The sequence below is a fragment of the Tursiops truncatus genome, chromosome 6 (genome assembly GCF_011762595.2).
Source record: "Tursiops truncatus isolate mTurTru1 chromosome 6, mTurTru1.mat.Y, whole genome shotgun sequence".
Lineage (NCBI taxonomy): Eukaryota > Metazoa > Chordata > Mammalia > Artiodactyla > Delphinidae > Tursiops > Tursiops truncatus.
The window spans coordinates 89,540,263-89,557,475 of NC_047039.1; the positions used below are offsets into that span (position 1 = coordinate 89,540,263).

General features: G+C 49.3%; 1 protein-coding gene across 10 annotated transcripts in view; it reads left to right on the top strand.

Annotated features, from left to right (window-relative positions):
* The window catches only part of ZNF462 (zinc finger protein 462), a 142,475-nt gene that overhangs the window by 57,554 nt on the left and 67,708 nt on the right, over positions 1-17,213 (top strand). For 6 of the 10 annotated variants that reach the window (XR_004527057.2, XM_033858360.2, XM_033858357.2 and 3 more), the window contains 5 exons: positions 26-5,607; positions 6,413-6,577; positions 8,161-8,447; positions 12,228-12,346; positions 16,718-16,912. Coding sequence is in view for 9 of the 10 variants with exons in the window: in XM_033858360.2 (XP_033714251.1) it covers positions 26-5,607; positions 6,413-6,577; positions 8,161-8,447; positions 12,228-12,346; positions 16,718-16,912 (6,348 nt within the window). In the remaining variant the exon portion in view is untranslated. The remainder of the gene's footprint in view (positions 1-25; positions 5,608-6,412; positions 6,578-8,160; positions 8,448-12,227; positions 12,347-16,717; positions 16,913-17,213) is intronic. The other 4 variants (XM_033858361.2, XM_033858362.2, XM_033858365.2 and 1 more) reach the window with 4 other exon arrangements.

A 17,213-nucleotide genomic window follows, 5' to 3' on the forward strand; every position in this document is an offset into this window, starting at 1 on the left:
CACTTACCTTATGCCTTCTCTTTAGGTCAAAATGCAACTGCATTGGGGACCGGAAGTTACTATGGCCATAGTCCAGGATATTACGGTCAGCATATTGCCTCTAATCCCAAACCAACAAGCAAGTTTTTTCAATGCAAGTTTTGCGTACGCTACTTCAGGTCAAAAAACCTCCTCATTGAACACACTAGGAAGGTCCACGGAGCTCAAGCTGAAGGGAGTTCAGCGGGACCTCCTGTTCCAGGATCCTTAAATTATAATATCATGATGCACGAGGGATTCGGAAAGGTCTTCTCTTGCCAGTTTTGCACATACAAGTCACCAAGGAGGGCAAGAATAATTAAGCATCAGAAGATGTATCACAAAAACAATTTGAAGGAGACCACTGCTCCTCCCCCTGCCCCTGCTCCGATGCCAGACCCAGTGGTCCCACCCGTGTCCCTGCAGGACCCCTGCAAGGAGCTGCCGGCGGAGGTCGTGGAGCGCAGCATCCTAGAATCTATGGTCAAGCCTCTGACCAAGTCTCGAGGCAACTTTTGCTGTGAGTGGTGCAGCTATCAGACCCCCCGCCGGGAACGCTGGTGTGACCACATGATGAAGAAACACCGCAGCATGGTCAAGATCCTGTCCAGTCTCAGGCAGCAGCAAGAAGGGACTAATCTGCCTGATGTGCAGAACAAGAACGCTCCCAGCCCCACTTCTAACTCCACCTATCTGTCTGTGAATGCTGCCAGCCGGGAGCTACCCAACACTAACGTCTCCACCTTCAGGGGCTCCATCGGCAACTCCATCATGAGACCCAATTCTTCTTCCGCTTCCAAGTTTTCGCCCATGTCTTACCCTCAGATGAAGCCGAAGTCACCTCACAATTCTGGCCTCGTCAGCTTGGCGGAGAGATCCCGTTACGGAATGACTGACATGACCAATTCTTCTGCCGACCTGGAAACTAACAGCATGCTGAATGACTCTAGTTCCGACGAAGAGTTAAATGAAATAGACAGTGAGAATGGCTTAACTGCTCTGGATCATCAGACAGCAGGCATGTCCGCGGAGCAGCTGATGGGCTCAGAGGGCAACAAATTATTGGAGACCAAGGGGATCCCATTTAGAAGATTCATGAACAGGTTCCAGTGCCCCTTTTGTCCGTTCCTCACCATGCATCGACGTAGCATCTCCCGTCACATAGAAAACATCCACTTATCCGGAAAGACAGCCGTCTACAAATGTGATGAATGTCCATTTACTTGCAAGAGCTCGTTAAAACTTGGGGCTCACAAACAGTGTCACACGGGTACAACGTCAGACTGGGATGCTGTGAATTCCCAGAGTGAAAGCATCGCTTCTCCGCTGCACGAAGGTGTCGTGTCTTACGAGAGCTCGAGCATCAATGGGAGAAAGTCGGGGGTCGTGCTGGAGCCCCTGCAGCAGCAACAGCCGCCCCCGCCGCCCCCGCCGCCCCCGCCTCCGTCACAGCCTCAGCCGCCGCAGCTGCAGCCGCCCCATCAGGTGCCGCCCCCGCCCCCGCCGCCCGCGCAGGCCCCGCCCCTGCACCCCTACAAGTGCACCATGTGTAATTACTCCACCACGACTCTGAAAGGGCTGAGGGTGCATCAGCAGCACAAACACTCCTTCTGCGACAACTTGCCAAAATTCGAGGGGCAGCCCTCCAGCCTGCCAGCGGACGGCGAGACAGACAGCCACCCCTCTTCCAGCAACACTGTGAAGAAAAGTCAGACCTCAATTCTTGGGCTGTCCTCCAAGAACAATTTTGTAGCTAAGGCCTCTAGGAAACTCGCTAATGACTTTCCTCTCGACTTATCGCCCGTGAAGAAGAGGACCCGGATTGACGAGATCGCAAGCAACCTGCAGAGCAGAATTAACCAAACCAAACAGCAGGAAGATGCGGTGATCAACGTGGAGGATGACGAGGAGGAGGAGGAAGACAACGAGGTGGAGATCGAGGTGGAGCTGGACCGGGAAGAAGAGCCACCGGAGCCCATCCTGGAGGTGCCCACGTCCTTCTCAGCGCAGCAGATCTGGGCGAGAGATGCCCCTGAGCCCCAGAAGGAGCCCAGCTTCAGAACCGTCACCCACGATTACAATGCCACCAACGGGGCTGAGATAGAGCTCACCCTTTCTGAAGATGAAGAGGATTATTATGGCTCCTCCACGAACATGAAAGATCACCAGGTTTCCAGCGCTGCTCTGCTCAACACCCAGACTCCTATCTACGGAACTGAGCACGGTAATGAAAATGCGGACTTTAGCGACTCGGGAAGGCTTTATTATTGCAAACACTGTGACTTTAACAACAAATCTGCCCGGAGCGTCAGCACCCACTACCAGCGCATGCACCCGTACATTAAATTCAGCTTCAGGTACATCTTGGACCCCAACGATCACAGCGCAGTGTACAGGTGCCTGGAATGCTACATCGATTACACCAACTTCGAAGACCTGCAGCAGCATTACGGCGAACACCACCCAGAAGCCATGAACGTCCTCAACTTCGACCACTCGGACCTGATCTACCGGTGTCGGTTTTGTTCCTACACGAGCCCCAACGTCCGAAGCCTGATGCCGCACTACCAGAGAATGCACCCCACCGTCAAGATTAACAATGCGATGATATTTTCGAGCTACGTGGTGGAGCAGCAGGAGGGGCCGAACACGGAGTCCCAGACGCTGAGGGAGATCCTGAATTCGGCTCCCAAGAACATGGCCGCGTCCGCTGCCGTGGCCCGTGGCGGCGGGGTGCCAGCTCCGTTCCCTAAGAACACCCCTTCCAAGACCTTTCCTCCAGAATGTGAAAATCAGAAGGACCCCTCGGTCAGCACCGTCGTCGTGTACGATTGTGACGTTTGCTCCTTCGCGAGCCCCAACATGCACTCTGTGTTGGTTCATTATCAGAAGAAACACCCGGAAGAAAAGGCCTCCTACTTTAGGATCCAGAAAACCATGCGAATGGTGTCTGTGGACAGGGGCTCTGCCCTTTCTCGGTTGTCATTTGAGGTGGGTGCTCCAGTGTCTCCCAAAATATCCGCCATGGGTTCCCCACCCCCCCCACCGCCCCCGCCACCAGACCTCGGTACCGAGCTTTACTACTGCAAACACTGCTCCTACAGCAATCGGTCAGTTGTGGGAGTCCTTGTCCACTACCAGAAAAGACACCCAGAGATAAAGGTTACCGCCAAATATATCAGACAGGCTCCTCCCACAGCCGCAATGACGCGAGGGGCCGATGGGCCCCAAGGCTCCCCCCGGGCACCGGCCCCCAGGCAGCAGCTCAGCCGGAGCGGCTCCGAGAGAGACGGCCCTCCCGCGGAGAGTGAGATGTTCTTCTGCCAGCACTGTGATTACGGGAACCGCACGGTCAAAGGTGTCCTCATCCATTATCAGAAGAAGCACCGAGACTTCAAGGCCAACGCGGACGTGATCCGGCAGCACACGGCCACCATCCGAAGCCTCTGCGACCGTAACCAGAAAAAGCCTGCCGGTTGCGTGCTGGTCCCCCCCTCGAACGTGGAGCGGGACAGAACGAAACTCCGGGCGCTCAAGTGTCGTCAGTGCTCGTACACCTCCCCCTACTTTTACGCACTGAGGAAGCATATCAAGAAAGACCACCCTGCCCTGAAGGCCACGGTCACGTCCATCATGCGGTGGGCATTTCTAGATGGCTTGATAGAAGCTGGCTACCACTGCGAGTGGTGCATCTATTCCCACACAGATCCCAACGGTTTGCTCCTCCATTACCAGAGGAGGCATCCCGAGCATTACGTTGATTATACGTACATGGCCACCAAGCTCTGGGCTGGGCCAGACCCATCCCCTCCCTCTCTCACGATGCCAGCTGAAGCCAAAACGTACAGATGCCGAGACTGTGTTTTTGAGGCCGTCTCCATCTGGGACATCACCAATCACTACCAAGCGTTCCACCCCTGGGCCATGAATGGGGACGAGTCCGTGCTGCTGGATATCATCAAGGAGAAAGATGCTGTCGAGAATCCCATCCCTGCGCCTGAAGAGCTCGTGGGCCCCGTGAATTGTGAAAACAGTATGCCGGCCCCACTGCCCGAGCAGGAAGCTGACTGCCCCGAGGACGCCAGGCTTTCCCCAGAGAAGAGCCTCCAGCTAGCGTCAGCCAACCCCGCCATCTCCTCCACCCCGTACCAGTGCACCGTGTGCCAGTCTGAGTATAACAACCTGCACGGCCTTCTGACCCATTACGGGAAGAAGCACCCAGGCATGAAAGTGAAGGCTGCTGACTTTGCCCAGGATATCGACATCAACCCGGGCGCTGTCTACAAATGCAGGCATTGCCCCTACATCAACACCCGCATCCACGGCGTCCTGACCCACTACCAGAAGCGACACCCGTCCATCAAGGTGACTGCCGAGGACTTCGTGCACGACGTGGAGCAGTCCGCCGACATAGCCCAGAACGACGTGGAGGAGACGAGCAGGATCTTCAAGCAAGGGTACGGCGCCTACCGCTGCAAACTGTGTCCCTACACGCACGGCACTTTGGAGAAGCTCAAAATCCACTACGAGAAGTATCACAACCAGCCTGAGTTCGATGTCTTTTCCCAGTCTCCCCCGAAGCTGCCCGTGACCCTCGAGCCCGAGATAACCACTGAAGTGAGCCCCTCCCAAGTCTCCGTGACCGAGGACGAGGTGGGAGAGGAGCCCGTGTCCACGTCTCACTTCGCTACCTCGCACCTGGTGTCTCACACTGTGTTCCGGTGCCAGCTCTGCAAGTACTTCTGCTCCACGCGGAAGGGCATAGCCCGGCACTACCGCATCAAGCACAACAACGTACGCGCCCAGCCTGAGGGCAAGAACAACCTCTTCAAGTGCGCCCTGTGTGCCTACACCAACCCCATCCGCAAAGGGCTGGCTGCCCACTACCAGAAGCGCCACGACATCGACGCCTACTACACCCACTGCCTGGCGGCCTCCAGGACCATCAGCGACAAGCCCAACAAGGTGATCATCCCGTCGCCGCCCAAGGACGACTCCCCGCAGCTCAGCGAGGAGCTCCGGCGCGCCGTGGAGAAGAAGAAGTGCTCCCTGTGCCCCTTCCAGTCCTTCAGCAAGAAGGGCATCGTGTCCCACTACATGAAGCGTCACCCGGGGGTGTTCCCCAAGAAGCAGCACGCCAGCAAGTTGGGGGGCTACTTCACCGCCGTCTACGCCGACGAGCACGAGAAGCCGGTGCTGATGGAAGAGGAGGAGAGAGGCGGCTTCGAGAAAGCCGAGGTGGAGGGGAGCGAAGGGCAGGAAATCGAGTGGCTCCCGTTCCGCTGCATCAAGTGCTTCAAGCTGTCCTTCAGCACGGCGGAGCTGCTGTGCATGCATTACACGGACCACCACAGCCGGGACCTCAAGAGGGACTTCGTCATCCTGGGCGGCGGCCCCCGCCCGCAGAGCTCCGCCTACCAGTGCAAGCACTGCGATAGCAAACTGCAAAGCACGGCGGAGCTGACCTCACACTTGAGCATTCACAATGAGGAATTCCAGAAGCGTGCCAAACGTCAGGAGAGGAGGAAACAGCTTTTGAGCAAGCAGAAATATGCAGATGGTGCTTTTGCAGATTTCAAACAAGAGAGGGTAAGGATATGTTTTGCTTTCCCTTCCCCCAGGAGGCCTCTCATCACTGGTGCCCACATGCACGTCTTCGCTGCCAGCCAAACCGCTACGGGCTTCCTAGTGACTTAGCCTGCCAGAGAGCTCAATAAGTCAATTAAACATTTCGAGCTTGATTATCCCCCACCCCCCGCGTTCTACGCTCACCCTTCTCCCCGGCCCCCTCCCTCCCGCCCCTCCCAAGGTTCCCCAGGGGAGGGTCGGGTGGCCTTTCTGTATTTCTCTCTGCCAAGTAGCCTTATCCGAGGCCTAGTTACAGGACAGCGCTCGCTCTCTTTCCCAGGGCAGTTGCGGGCCGTCTCTTGGTATCGTTAGCGCTTCTCAGCCATGTCTTGGTTTGCAGTGTCGGCTACAGGAACCTAACGTCTCCAGGAGTAGAGTTTTTTTTTTTTTCCTTCTTTTTTTTTTCTTTTTTGGTCAAGAAGTTCGCTAATGGCGTAGCTATGCGACGTTTCACCTGTGTAGTTGAAAAATCGGTTTGAAAACCAGATAACTTGGTGGCAGTGACCATGAGACTTCAGCACCGAGATCTTCTCTCCTCACAAGTCATAACCTGTTTGGGTTCTGGAGACTCCTCCCGCGCGCGCGCAGTGGGCAGCGCGCCTCGCCCCTGACGAATCTGTTGTGTAAAACTGCTCGCCGTGTTAGCTCCCTTGGTTTTTAACCTGCTAATCTGCTTTAACGTAAAATCTGCTAGTAAGCTGCAAGAATAAATGCCGGCGTTGAGGGAGGGCTCGGAGTACTGATGGCTACCACTGTATTTTACCAGCCTTTTGGTCACTTAGAAGAGGTGCCAAAGATCAAGGAGAGGAAGGTGGTGGGCTACAAATGTAAATTCTGTGTGGAAGTGCATCCGACGCTCCGGGCCATCTGCAACCACCTGCGCAAGCACGTCCAGTACGGCAGTGTCCCGGCCGTGTCAGCCGCCGTGAAGGTGAGCACTGGGAAGGTCTGGATGAGGAGTCTTGTGTGTGAGCCCTTCGAGTTCCTAATTCACGCCGTTGCTCAGAGCCGCTCAGGAAAGGGCGACCCCACATGTGGGCGTTCCTGAGTTATGCTGGGATCGGTCTGGCTTGTTTTGATTTCTTTACAGGTTGGATCCTCCTCATCTTCCGTGTTTCGACCCGGTTGCGTTTCGATCTGGTTCCCTTCCACGCGGATAGTCTGGTGGAAACAGAAGATCCGGGCCTCTCGGTACAGGAGGCCTTGGGTCTCCCTTCTATGCTGCGTTTAGTGCCGTTAGGTGTTCGCTTTTGCAAGCGGCCCGGGCTCTTGAGAGGAGTCCAGTGGGTTCTGTTCCCATCCTCTTCTGCGCCTCCCACTGCCTGACTTCTTGCTGTTCTCATCTGGCGACGGTGCAGAGAGCCCGGGAGAATCTGTCTTTTACTTCTTATCCTGGGTCCCCGGAGGAGCGTTCAGAAACGTTAAATCTAAAACTGAAAGCCTCCAGGTCACAGTTGGCCCTGTGAGCCCTTTGACCTGATTTGTCTCCTCCATCCCCTCTCCCTCTGTGTTACTGGCGAGCACCTTCTCTCTGCCCCCGACCAGTATTAGGCCACCTGGTTTGAAGATCATAACCCTAAAATGAGCCACTGTTTCAGTGACCAAGCTGCCATCCCTGCCTTCCAGGGTATTGCTAACCACTTAGTGTTGAGCAGAGAAGTCAGTTCAGGGCTCTGCTCTCTCTCTCTCTCTGGATACGTGAATGCATTTCTGTCATCGGCCCTTCTTGCTCTTGAGTCCTGTTTTGCCAATGTGGCATATGGAGGCGAAGCTTCCGCTCTTCCCATTGAAGACTGAAGCCTTGTGGCTGGCGGCACAGCAGTGAGTGGCACGGGGACAGCATCAGTCAGCTTCTTGCCCGCCACCAGGGTGTGTCCCAGCCTTGCGTCCCATAATTGCTCAAGGGAGACAGCGGCTCTTCCCGTGTAATCGGTAATCCGAAGGAGCCCCCCCAAGCCAGGCTAGGCTGCTTCTTAATTTTTTGAATTGATTGTACAGCAACCTTCGGTCAAGGGGTGATGTCACCGCCTGTGAGATGGGGATGAGCGTGGTGGCAGAGAGCTGGATCTTCCAGTTTCCTTCATTTCCCGAGGGTGCTCCAAGGCTCCCAAGTGCCCATACCGCACCATTCTCCTTTTTCCCCTTCCTTTCTCTGAGCCATAACCCTAACCTGCGTTATATCAGTTTCGGTAGGATCCCAATTTGAATTTTCTCTTTAAGATAGAAGGTAAGTGAGTGAACTGTCTTCAAAGTGGGAGAGCCGCTCCCTCAGCTTTCCCAGACAGTAGCAACCTGTGTCCGGATATGTTGCCCTCACGTCACCACCACTGCATGAAGGATGGCAGTTGGGTTTGCCCTCCCTCTAGGGGGAGCTGGAGAGGCAGGGGAGGAAGCCTGAACAGGAAATGCTTAACAGGAGTTTGGGAGAATGAAGGGAGAGGAGGAGAGCTGGGAGCAATGATGATGGATATTTATTTTGTTGGTGGGGCATGTGTGTGTGTGTGGTTCTCTTAGCAGGAGGCTGAAGACCCTTCCCACTTGTTCCTGGATGGACTGGAAGCAGCCAAAGATGCCAGTGGCGCCCTGGCGGACCGGGTGGATGGTGAACACTGCTTGCTTGATGGAATGTTGGAGGATGAAACCCGGCCGGGGGGATACCATTGTAGTCAATGTGACAGAGTCCTGATGTCCATGCAGGGGCTGCGTTCTCATGAGAGGAGCCATCTGGCCCTGGCCATGTTTACCCGCGAGGACAAGTACAGCTGCCAGTATTGCTCCTTTGTTTCTGCTTTCAGGCACAAGTAAGTGTTCACCGAGTGGGTGCAAGTGGTAACTGGAGGAGGTGGAAGGCGGGAGCGCTTGGAGGCGTCTGAAGGCCCCGCTCATGGTTCAGGCCTGCCGTTCAGTTGGCTGTGTTACCTTGAGCCTCTGTCGCCCCACCTGTCAAATGGGGCTGAGAACAGGAGATTGTTTGCCTGACATCAGATTTGGCGAAATCGGGCATTTAGAAAAAAAATTGAAGTATAGTTAATTTACAAGGTTGTGTTAGTTTTAAGCGTACGGCAGAGTGATTCAGTTATACACACGCGCACACACACACACACACACACACACACACACAAACACAATACATACACGCATTCTTTTTCAGACTCTTTTCCGTTACAGGTTATTACAAAATATCGAGTATAGTTCCCTGTGCTGTACGGTAGGTCCTTGTTGTTTACCTATTTTATATAAAGTCGTGCAGCGGTCCCCAACCTTTTTGGCACCAGGGACCAGTTTCTTGGAAGACGGTTTTTTCCACGGGGCAGGGGGGTCGGTTCAGACGGTAATGTGAGCGATGGGGAGCGGCGGATAAAGCTCGCTTCACTCGCTCCCCCGCCACTCACTTTCTGCTGTGCGGCCTGCTTGGGGGACCCGTGAAGTAGTGTGTATCTGTTAATCCCAAACTCCTAATTTGGTCTCCCTGGCCCCCGCTATCCCCTTTGGTAACCGTAAGTTTGTTTTCTATGTCTGTAAGTCTATTTCCGTTTTGTAAATAAGTGCATCTGTATCATTTTTTTTAGATTCCACATGCAAGTGATATCATATGGTGTTTGTCTTTCTGTGTCTGACTTACTTCACTAAGTATGATCATCTCTAGTTGCATCCCTGTTGCAGCAAGTGACATTATTTCATTCTTTTTTATGACCTAGTGATATTCCATTGTGTATATGTGCCACATCTTCTTTATCCATTCATCTGTCGATCGACACTTAGGTTGCTTCCATGTCCTGGCTATTGTAAATAGTGCTGCTATGAACATTGGGATGCATGTATCTCTTTGAATTAGAGTTTTCTAAATTGGGCATTTTCTTAAATGATAATTTTGGAGGTGTTGCTCTGACTTACACAAGGCAAGACCAGAGAGTAGATGCGTTTACTGGTGCATCTGTCGAACATTCATCCAGAACCTAGTCATCATTTGAGGAAGTAAAGTTCCATTTGGGAAATTTTAAGCAGCTAAGGAGGTAAAATTAGGACTTTTTAACCCATATGACCAAAGGGTCATTGCTTGGCATTTTTAAAAAGACCTGGAATGGTAAAGAAGTTTATCGATGCCAGAGAGATGCTTGAGGCGCAGGGTGGGTTGAGGAGACGGAGCTTCCTGCTACCCGGCACAGCTCTGAAATTGAAAATTTGGGTTTTTGTGTGAGGCTTTTCGGGGCGATAGGAAGAGGTATGGTTCTGAGAAGAAACAACCTTTTGTTGCCTTTCTCTCGCAACTGTATGAGAGAGAAATTTTTCAATAACGTGTTCTACAGTCTTGGATGAAGGTGACTGATGGTGAGACTGACACGCTGTTTATTTTTATCATAATTGAAAATAAGTGATGGGCTGTTTGCTTCTTAAAAAAGATAAAGTGCTAGTTAGTGTCTGTTGAAAGGCAGGAAGAGGTGATGCTTCCACAGAGGTTAGGATGGGTTGCAAACTCTTTTATGATTATACAGAGCCTAGTGTCCAATCTTTGTCATCAGATTCGTGCCCTGGCCTCCAACTTGTGTAGTTCTCATCCGTTCGATGAGTATTTGTCGGACAGCAACTCGCAACGTTTTCTGACACACACAACCTCAATAAATCGTTGTGAATAAATGAATATGCCCTGTTGTTGAGGCTTTGGGGGAATATAAACATGAATAGGACATGGTCGGTGATCTCAGGGAACTTAGGGTCTAGTCGGGTTGTAAGTAAAGCAAGCACGCAAATGACTTGGCAAAACAAGGCACATGTCTTTAAAAAAAAAATATATCGATAAAATGCAGTGAAGTTTCAAAGAAGGGAGGTGGTACATCTACTTTGGAAGAATCGGGAAGGTTTTATGGAACAGGGAGCACTGGAGCCAAGTCTTAAAGTAGGAAGACAGGACCTGCCAAGTTTGGAAAGAACATGCAATGTGGAGGAAACGATGAGAGAGTAGGGCCCTGAGGAAGAGATCGATGCTTAGGAGGGACCAGTTGGCGGTCCAGTTGGACTAATTTTTAAGTGATATGTAAAGGAATAGTAGAAGGTAAAGTCTGAATACCTGAGTGGAGACTGCATTTGGGGGGTCTTTGAATGCAGAATTAGTGCTTTGTAATATACATTACTGGTAAAAGGAAGACTCTGAAACGAGTAAAGGCATCTTAATCACTAACATTTTTGAGCCTCACTGTGTGCCAGGCACTGTGCTACGTGCCTTCAAGTATTACCTCATTTTATTCTCAGAACAGCCCTATGAGGTATGGTCCCATTATCATCTCCCTTTCCTGGATAAGGGAAGTGAGGCCTTTTGATGTAGAGGGGTTATGGAACTTGCCCAAGGCCACTCGGCTTATGAGTAATAGCTAGCATTTGATCTCAGGCAGTCTGACTCCATCGCTTGTGCTTCTGAGTTGGAAAAAAGATGGGGGAGACCAATTAGGAGGCAGTGATAGTAGCTGATCCACGAAGTTAGAATGGAACTTTGGGAACAGTTGAGGGAAGGAGGATCTTCATGTCTTGGGAAAATTGGCTTACTGGAGGGGAAGAGGGACAGAGTACAGTACAAATGGCACGGAGGTTTCCAGGCCGGTTGACTGACAGCTTGGAAGTGTTCTTTCTACAAAGAAGGGAATGAAGAAGAGAATTTGTTTGGGATTTTAAAAAACTGACGCGTTTGTTTCAGGCTGGTTGAGTTTAAGATAGCTGAAGGACCTTCAGCGGGAGGTGTCCTTAGGCAGTGTGGAAAGGGCTGCTTTGGGGCTTGGGAGAACATTATATATTTAAATGGTAAGCAGTACTGTTCCCATATGAGTTATTTAGAATGGAATCTAGTTCTCCGGGGCATTGATACAAATTCAATTAGAACATCTTCCCACACCTCGTTTGGTAGATTTATTATTTTTTTAGAGTAGTAATTATTATGAAATACTGGGAAATTATAATTAAATCATTTCTTTATAAGTTGCTTCTGGAATACGGATGTACAGCAAACATGGTTTTATCAGAAGGCATGGCCAGCCTTTGGATCACATGATTTCCTGTAAACACACCTGCAGTGGACCTCCATATTTAGAAAGACCTTGAAAATAGCCCATTGCAAGTGCCCTGCTCAAGTGTTCACAGCGGAATTAAGGTTTAAGAAGGAAGTCAGCCTTTTTTACATGCAAAATTTCTCTAATTCCCTTTTTTTTTTTTTATGGTATAAGTTCAAGGACTCTTTGATAGGCACCTCATTGACTTTTCAGAAAACTTAAATTTGTCCATATTTTACCTTTTCCTTTTAGATGCCCTCTTCTACTTCACAGTGCTTTAGAGAAGGGAAAATAAGTCTACCAAGACCTGTTTCCATTGCCATGTCTCTCAAGCCAAAAAAAATTTTGATCTCTTCTTTCCTTTAGCTTCTCCAACTCTTGCCAGTTTGCGTTTGTTTGTTTCTTCCCTCCTGTAAGCACCATCCTTGGAAAGTAACAAAATGACTTTGAACCGCTTAGAAATGGGATTTCTGGAAAAGGGCAATGAGAAAATGTTGGATGCAATTTTTAATATTGTCATTTCCTTTTCTCTTCTTCTGCATCAAGTTTGGATCGCCATATGCAAACCCACCACGGACACCATAAACCATTCCGATGCAAGCTCTGCTCCTTCAAGTCCTCCTACAACAGCCGGCTGAAGACACACATCCTCAAAGCTCATGCTGGTGAGTTGGTGTTCGCGGTGCACTGGTTCCCTGAGTTTGAAATTTAATAGTCTTCAGTGAGTGAAATTTTTAAGTCTCTTGCTCCATACACATGAGAATAAGGTCCTCTTGAGATGGTTGTGTATTCAGTTTTATTTTGATCTAATTAAAAAAATAAAAGAATGGCCCAAAGGCAAAATAATACCAAGTACCATGTCACGCATGTCATAGTTGATTCGTGCAGCTAACACATACCTACTGACAGATTCTTGCTACTCACAGGTTCTGTTTTCTAGAGAAATTTCTAAATTACCTGGACTTTCTAATGGAAATGCAAGAATTGGTACATCTCCTGAAGATAATTTCCAACTAAAATAAAGTGATAGTCTTGGGGACGTTCAAAGGGACACAGAGACCTCAGGATGTGTGAGATATCTCATGAGATGCCCTTAGATGCATTTCCACATCCCAGATAAGAAATGACCGTGGGACATGAGTGTCCAGGAGTTGTGTTGATCTCCATCACTCTATCATCCCATCTCATCGTGCTCGTCTCATGAACATCCCTTACGCACCAGTCTCTGTACTAATAAGCCTGGTATGTTCATCATCTCATTTAATCTTCAAGGCAGTCCCAAAGGGTAGATGTTGTCACCCTCAGTGTCGGATGAAGCCACAGAGACTCAAAACCCAGTGTCCTGCTCAAGGCCACAGAGCCCATTCACTAAGAATTTGACTCCAAAACAAAAGCCTACATCCTTGTCACTCACAGGATGCTGCCTCCCTCTCTCTTCTGCTCTTTTCTACTTGGCATGTGATGGAGGATGCCCACAGGTGGCTAATCAGAACTCAACGAAGAGAGGAAAGAGGCATGAGTAAGAAAGGCAGTGTGGCAGGGTCTGGGCGGCCTCCTCCCAGGATGTCCCCAGTCCTCTGAGGAGCCCGACTCCGCAGCAGCCTGTGGCCCTCTCAGAGGTGTTGTCAGCCTTTGAGGAACTTACAACAAGCAAAGGAAAATTGGGAAACCAATAGCTTTAGAATAGCTAGCGATACTGTCAGAGATTCTTCTAGAGATCCCGTCTCCCTGCTGAGTTTCCTCAGCTAAGGTGTTTAGAATTCTAGTTGAATTCTAGTTTAAAATTTTTCAATCAACTAGAATTCTTCTGTCTCATTTATTTGCTTCCCTTCCCTTATTAGCTTCCCTTCCCTTATTAGCTTCTTATTAACTGCCCAGAACCCGAGTCCTTCACTTTGGTCGTGTCCTCATCCCCTGTGGAAATACAGCCATGTCTCTACTGTTTCCTGAAGGTTGGGTCCCGTTGAACTGGCTTAATGGAGTAAAACTACGGAAGCCTTCAGGATGCCTTAAGCCCACTGGGGGTGGGGGAGGGGATGGCAGATTAGCTATATGGGCTCTTCTCTATCTGTTAGTATTTTTATATCTTCCAGAACATTTTACTAAAGTCCATGGAGTAAGAGGCTTCGGGGTTCAAACCACTCTTTTCTAACTGGTGTATATTGTAAATTATTCACTCGGGACACTGTCCTGGGGAGTTTTCCCCATAGATCTCAGCCTTGTCAAAAACACTTTACCAGTGGGAGTTGGGTAAGTGATTTGGCCTGTGGGAAAGACTTTAAAAAAGTGCCACAGGCTACACACGGACTCCAGGGCATTGAGCTGAAGTGTATATTCTTGGAGCTGACCAAGCAGACTGGTCTTCTGTGCTCGCTGGTTTGCAGGAAGGAAGCATCCAGAGAGAGAGGGTGGGAGCATCGTAATCCAGTTGTACACACACCTTGAACCGTTGGTGTCTATGACTTGGTCTTAGCTACAGAGAGTGGCTTGGCTTGGAGAAAGCCAAATCATTTTCCAGAAGACTCTTGACTCGTCTGTTCTAGATGGAGTGTTTTATTTTATTTTATAGGGTAAAAGGTAGTGTGTACTAACCAGATACCTGGATTTGAGTTCTCTCTCAGGTTATGCTACTTATAACCACCCACCAAGGTTCGTATAGCCAGGTTTGCACTGAAAAACTGAGAAATGGAATAAGGAGAGCAGTAGTGTACAATATGACATATATTTATTATTTCAGTAAACACCATTATTCATACCCAGCATTATCCTGTAGCTAACAGGTCATGGTCTGAGGGGTGTGGAATTGACTGGTGTTCTCGTTTGGGTCCTCTGACTTCTTTGTGCTTCTCTTCTGCTTTGGGCTATAGTATGTTGCCTCATTCAAGGTTTTGTGTGGGTCTCTTCAAGGCTTTCTTGGAAATGCACACTTTGGGGGTCATCAGTGGTGAAAAGGAGGCATGAATGCGGGACTTCAGATGCTGGTCTCACTTCACATGAAACCACTTAGTAATTTTCGGGGTGGCAGGAAAGTAACCATCTCAGCAGGGTAAAAGCAAGAGTGGAGGTTTAGGGCTTCCCTGGTGGCGCAGTGGTTGGGAGTCCGCCTGCCGATGCAGGGGACGTGGGTTTGTGCCCTGGTCTGGGAAGATCCCACATGCAAAAAAAAAAAAAAGGGTGGAGGTTTACTAGCTCATTCTCGCTCTGCTTTAGTGAGCATTTGTCTATAGCACATCAGCGCTGTCCTCAGTTCATATTCACTGGTCCACAAAACCTTCGTTACTAACAATCCTTTCTTCTCTTATTCCTCTCCTTCCTTTCCCTCGTCTCTGGTTTTTAAGTTTCACTTGAAAATAAATTTTAAAAATACATGTTCATTAGAAAAAAATTGAAAATGAAAGAAGAAATACAGTCAAGGCATTCATAATCTTATTATCTGAAGACCACTGTTGTTAATATTTGATAATATTTCCTTTCAACCATTTCCTCTATAATTATTTTCCATAGTCATGATTATAATTTAATCTAAAATGTATTATGCTTTTCTGTTTATTTTTCTGAGTTTCAGTATTTTAGTTTTCTATGAATTGCCAACTCTTGGAGAATTTATTTTCATGAATAGTAATTTATCAAGAAGATATACCCACATTTACTTAATCACTTCCCAGTGGTTGGAAATTTAGGTTGTTTCGCCCCTTTTTCAAGCATAAATAATGTATATTTCTAAACAGAGATTTCTAAGTATTCAAGGGTATTTCCTTAATATAAATTCTCAGAAGTGGAATTATTGAGTTGCAGGCATGAACTTTCTAAGCTTATTGTTATAAAAAGCAAAATTGCTTTCCGAGTTGATCGTACCAGAGTTTGTCTGTCCAGCGACATAAGGATGCCCATTTCACACCCTTCTTAAATTGCAATTCATGTAAAAGCTGACTTAGGGCAAAGATAAATCATACTCTCATTTAACTTGATCACAGTGATCTGTGCTGTATTTCAGTGGTATAAAAACAATTAAAAGGACAATACTTTGTAGAAAACAAACTTATGGTTACCAAGGGGGCGGGAGGGGGAGGGAGGGATAAATCGGGAGATTGGGATTGAAATATACACACTACTATGTATAAAATAGACAACTAATAAGAACCTACTGTTTAGGTATTGTACAGGGAACTCTACTCGCTACTCGGTGATGGCCTATATGGGAAAAGCATCTAAAAGAGAGTTCGTACATGTACATGTTTAACTGACTCACTTTGCTGTACAGCAGGAACTAACACAACAGTGTAAATCAACTATACTCCAATAAAAATTAACGAAAGAAAAATACTTATTTTTACTTACATGTCCTTTTTATTGAAAAATATTGGAGCTAAATGCAGACACACGTTTATATATATAAACACACCTCTCTCAGTTAAAGAAATGACTTTCACCCATTTCTGTGCTATTGATCAGATAGGGAAATGGAGTTTTGTGCTGAGGTTCGTGAACTGGTCCCAAAAAACCCCACAGGTAGGATGTATGGAATCCAGGAGGCCTAGAGTCAGCAAGGAAGTAAATTATGAGGATAGCACAGCAGTTTGCACTGAGTGACTTCGTGCTCGGAAAGCCACCGATCGACCCTTGGAATAAGGATGGAGTGTATTATTTTCTGTGGATGATACGAAGGCTGGAATGAAAACTGACATCGTCATTTGTAGTACAGAGAGGGAGGGAGACAGACGGGAAGCCTTTGCCGAGGGAGCTACCTAGACATTTGGTTTCACGCTCTGCTGGGGAATCTACCGTAGGCTCATCCCTGTAAACAACGCATGAGATGGCAAAGGGACCAGGTCACTCGATGACGGAGCTCCTAAAAGAGTTCCGATCCTCCAGGAGCCCTGTGGTCGTGGCAGTGGGCAGGGGGTTGGTCTGGGAGGGTCCTCAGACCGTGCAGCTTGGGACGGGCTCTCTGGAGTCACTGACCCTGTTGTTCTGTCTCCCACCCGCCTCGTCCCCTGTCCCCTCCCTCTCCCCTGCCGCCGACCGTCTCCCTCCAGGTGAGCACGCCTACAAGTGTTCTTGGTGCGCCTTTTCCACCATGACCATCAGCCAGCTGAAGGAACACTCCCTCAAGGTCCACGGAAAAGCCCTGACCCTCCCCAGGCCGAGGATTGTCAGTCTCCTCTCCTCGCACGCCCACCACTCCTCCTCCCAGAAAGCCACCCCGGCCGAAGAAGTGGAAGATTCCAACGGTAAAACCGGGCTTCCGAGCCGCCATCAGTCATGGGTGGGGGGAGGTGGGCTGGGGTTAACGGCCCATCCTTCTTTCTAGAGGAAAATCTGACACGAAAACGTGGCGGTTCAAGTGAAGGAAGAAACGGGAAAAGGTTGGAACAGTATAGACATTGGAGTTGGAGGGTGAAGTGAACTCGGTGAGCATCTGTTTGGTGCTGAGGCCAGACGCCCCTGCACTGGTGTGCCCGCTGCTTGTGAAAAGAGCACGTGTGTGATGGGTTCGTGTTGGATTCTTCCGCCGTGGTTGTGAGCAAGGAG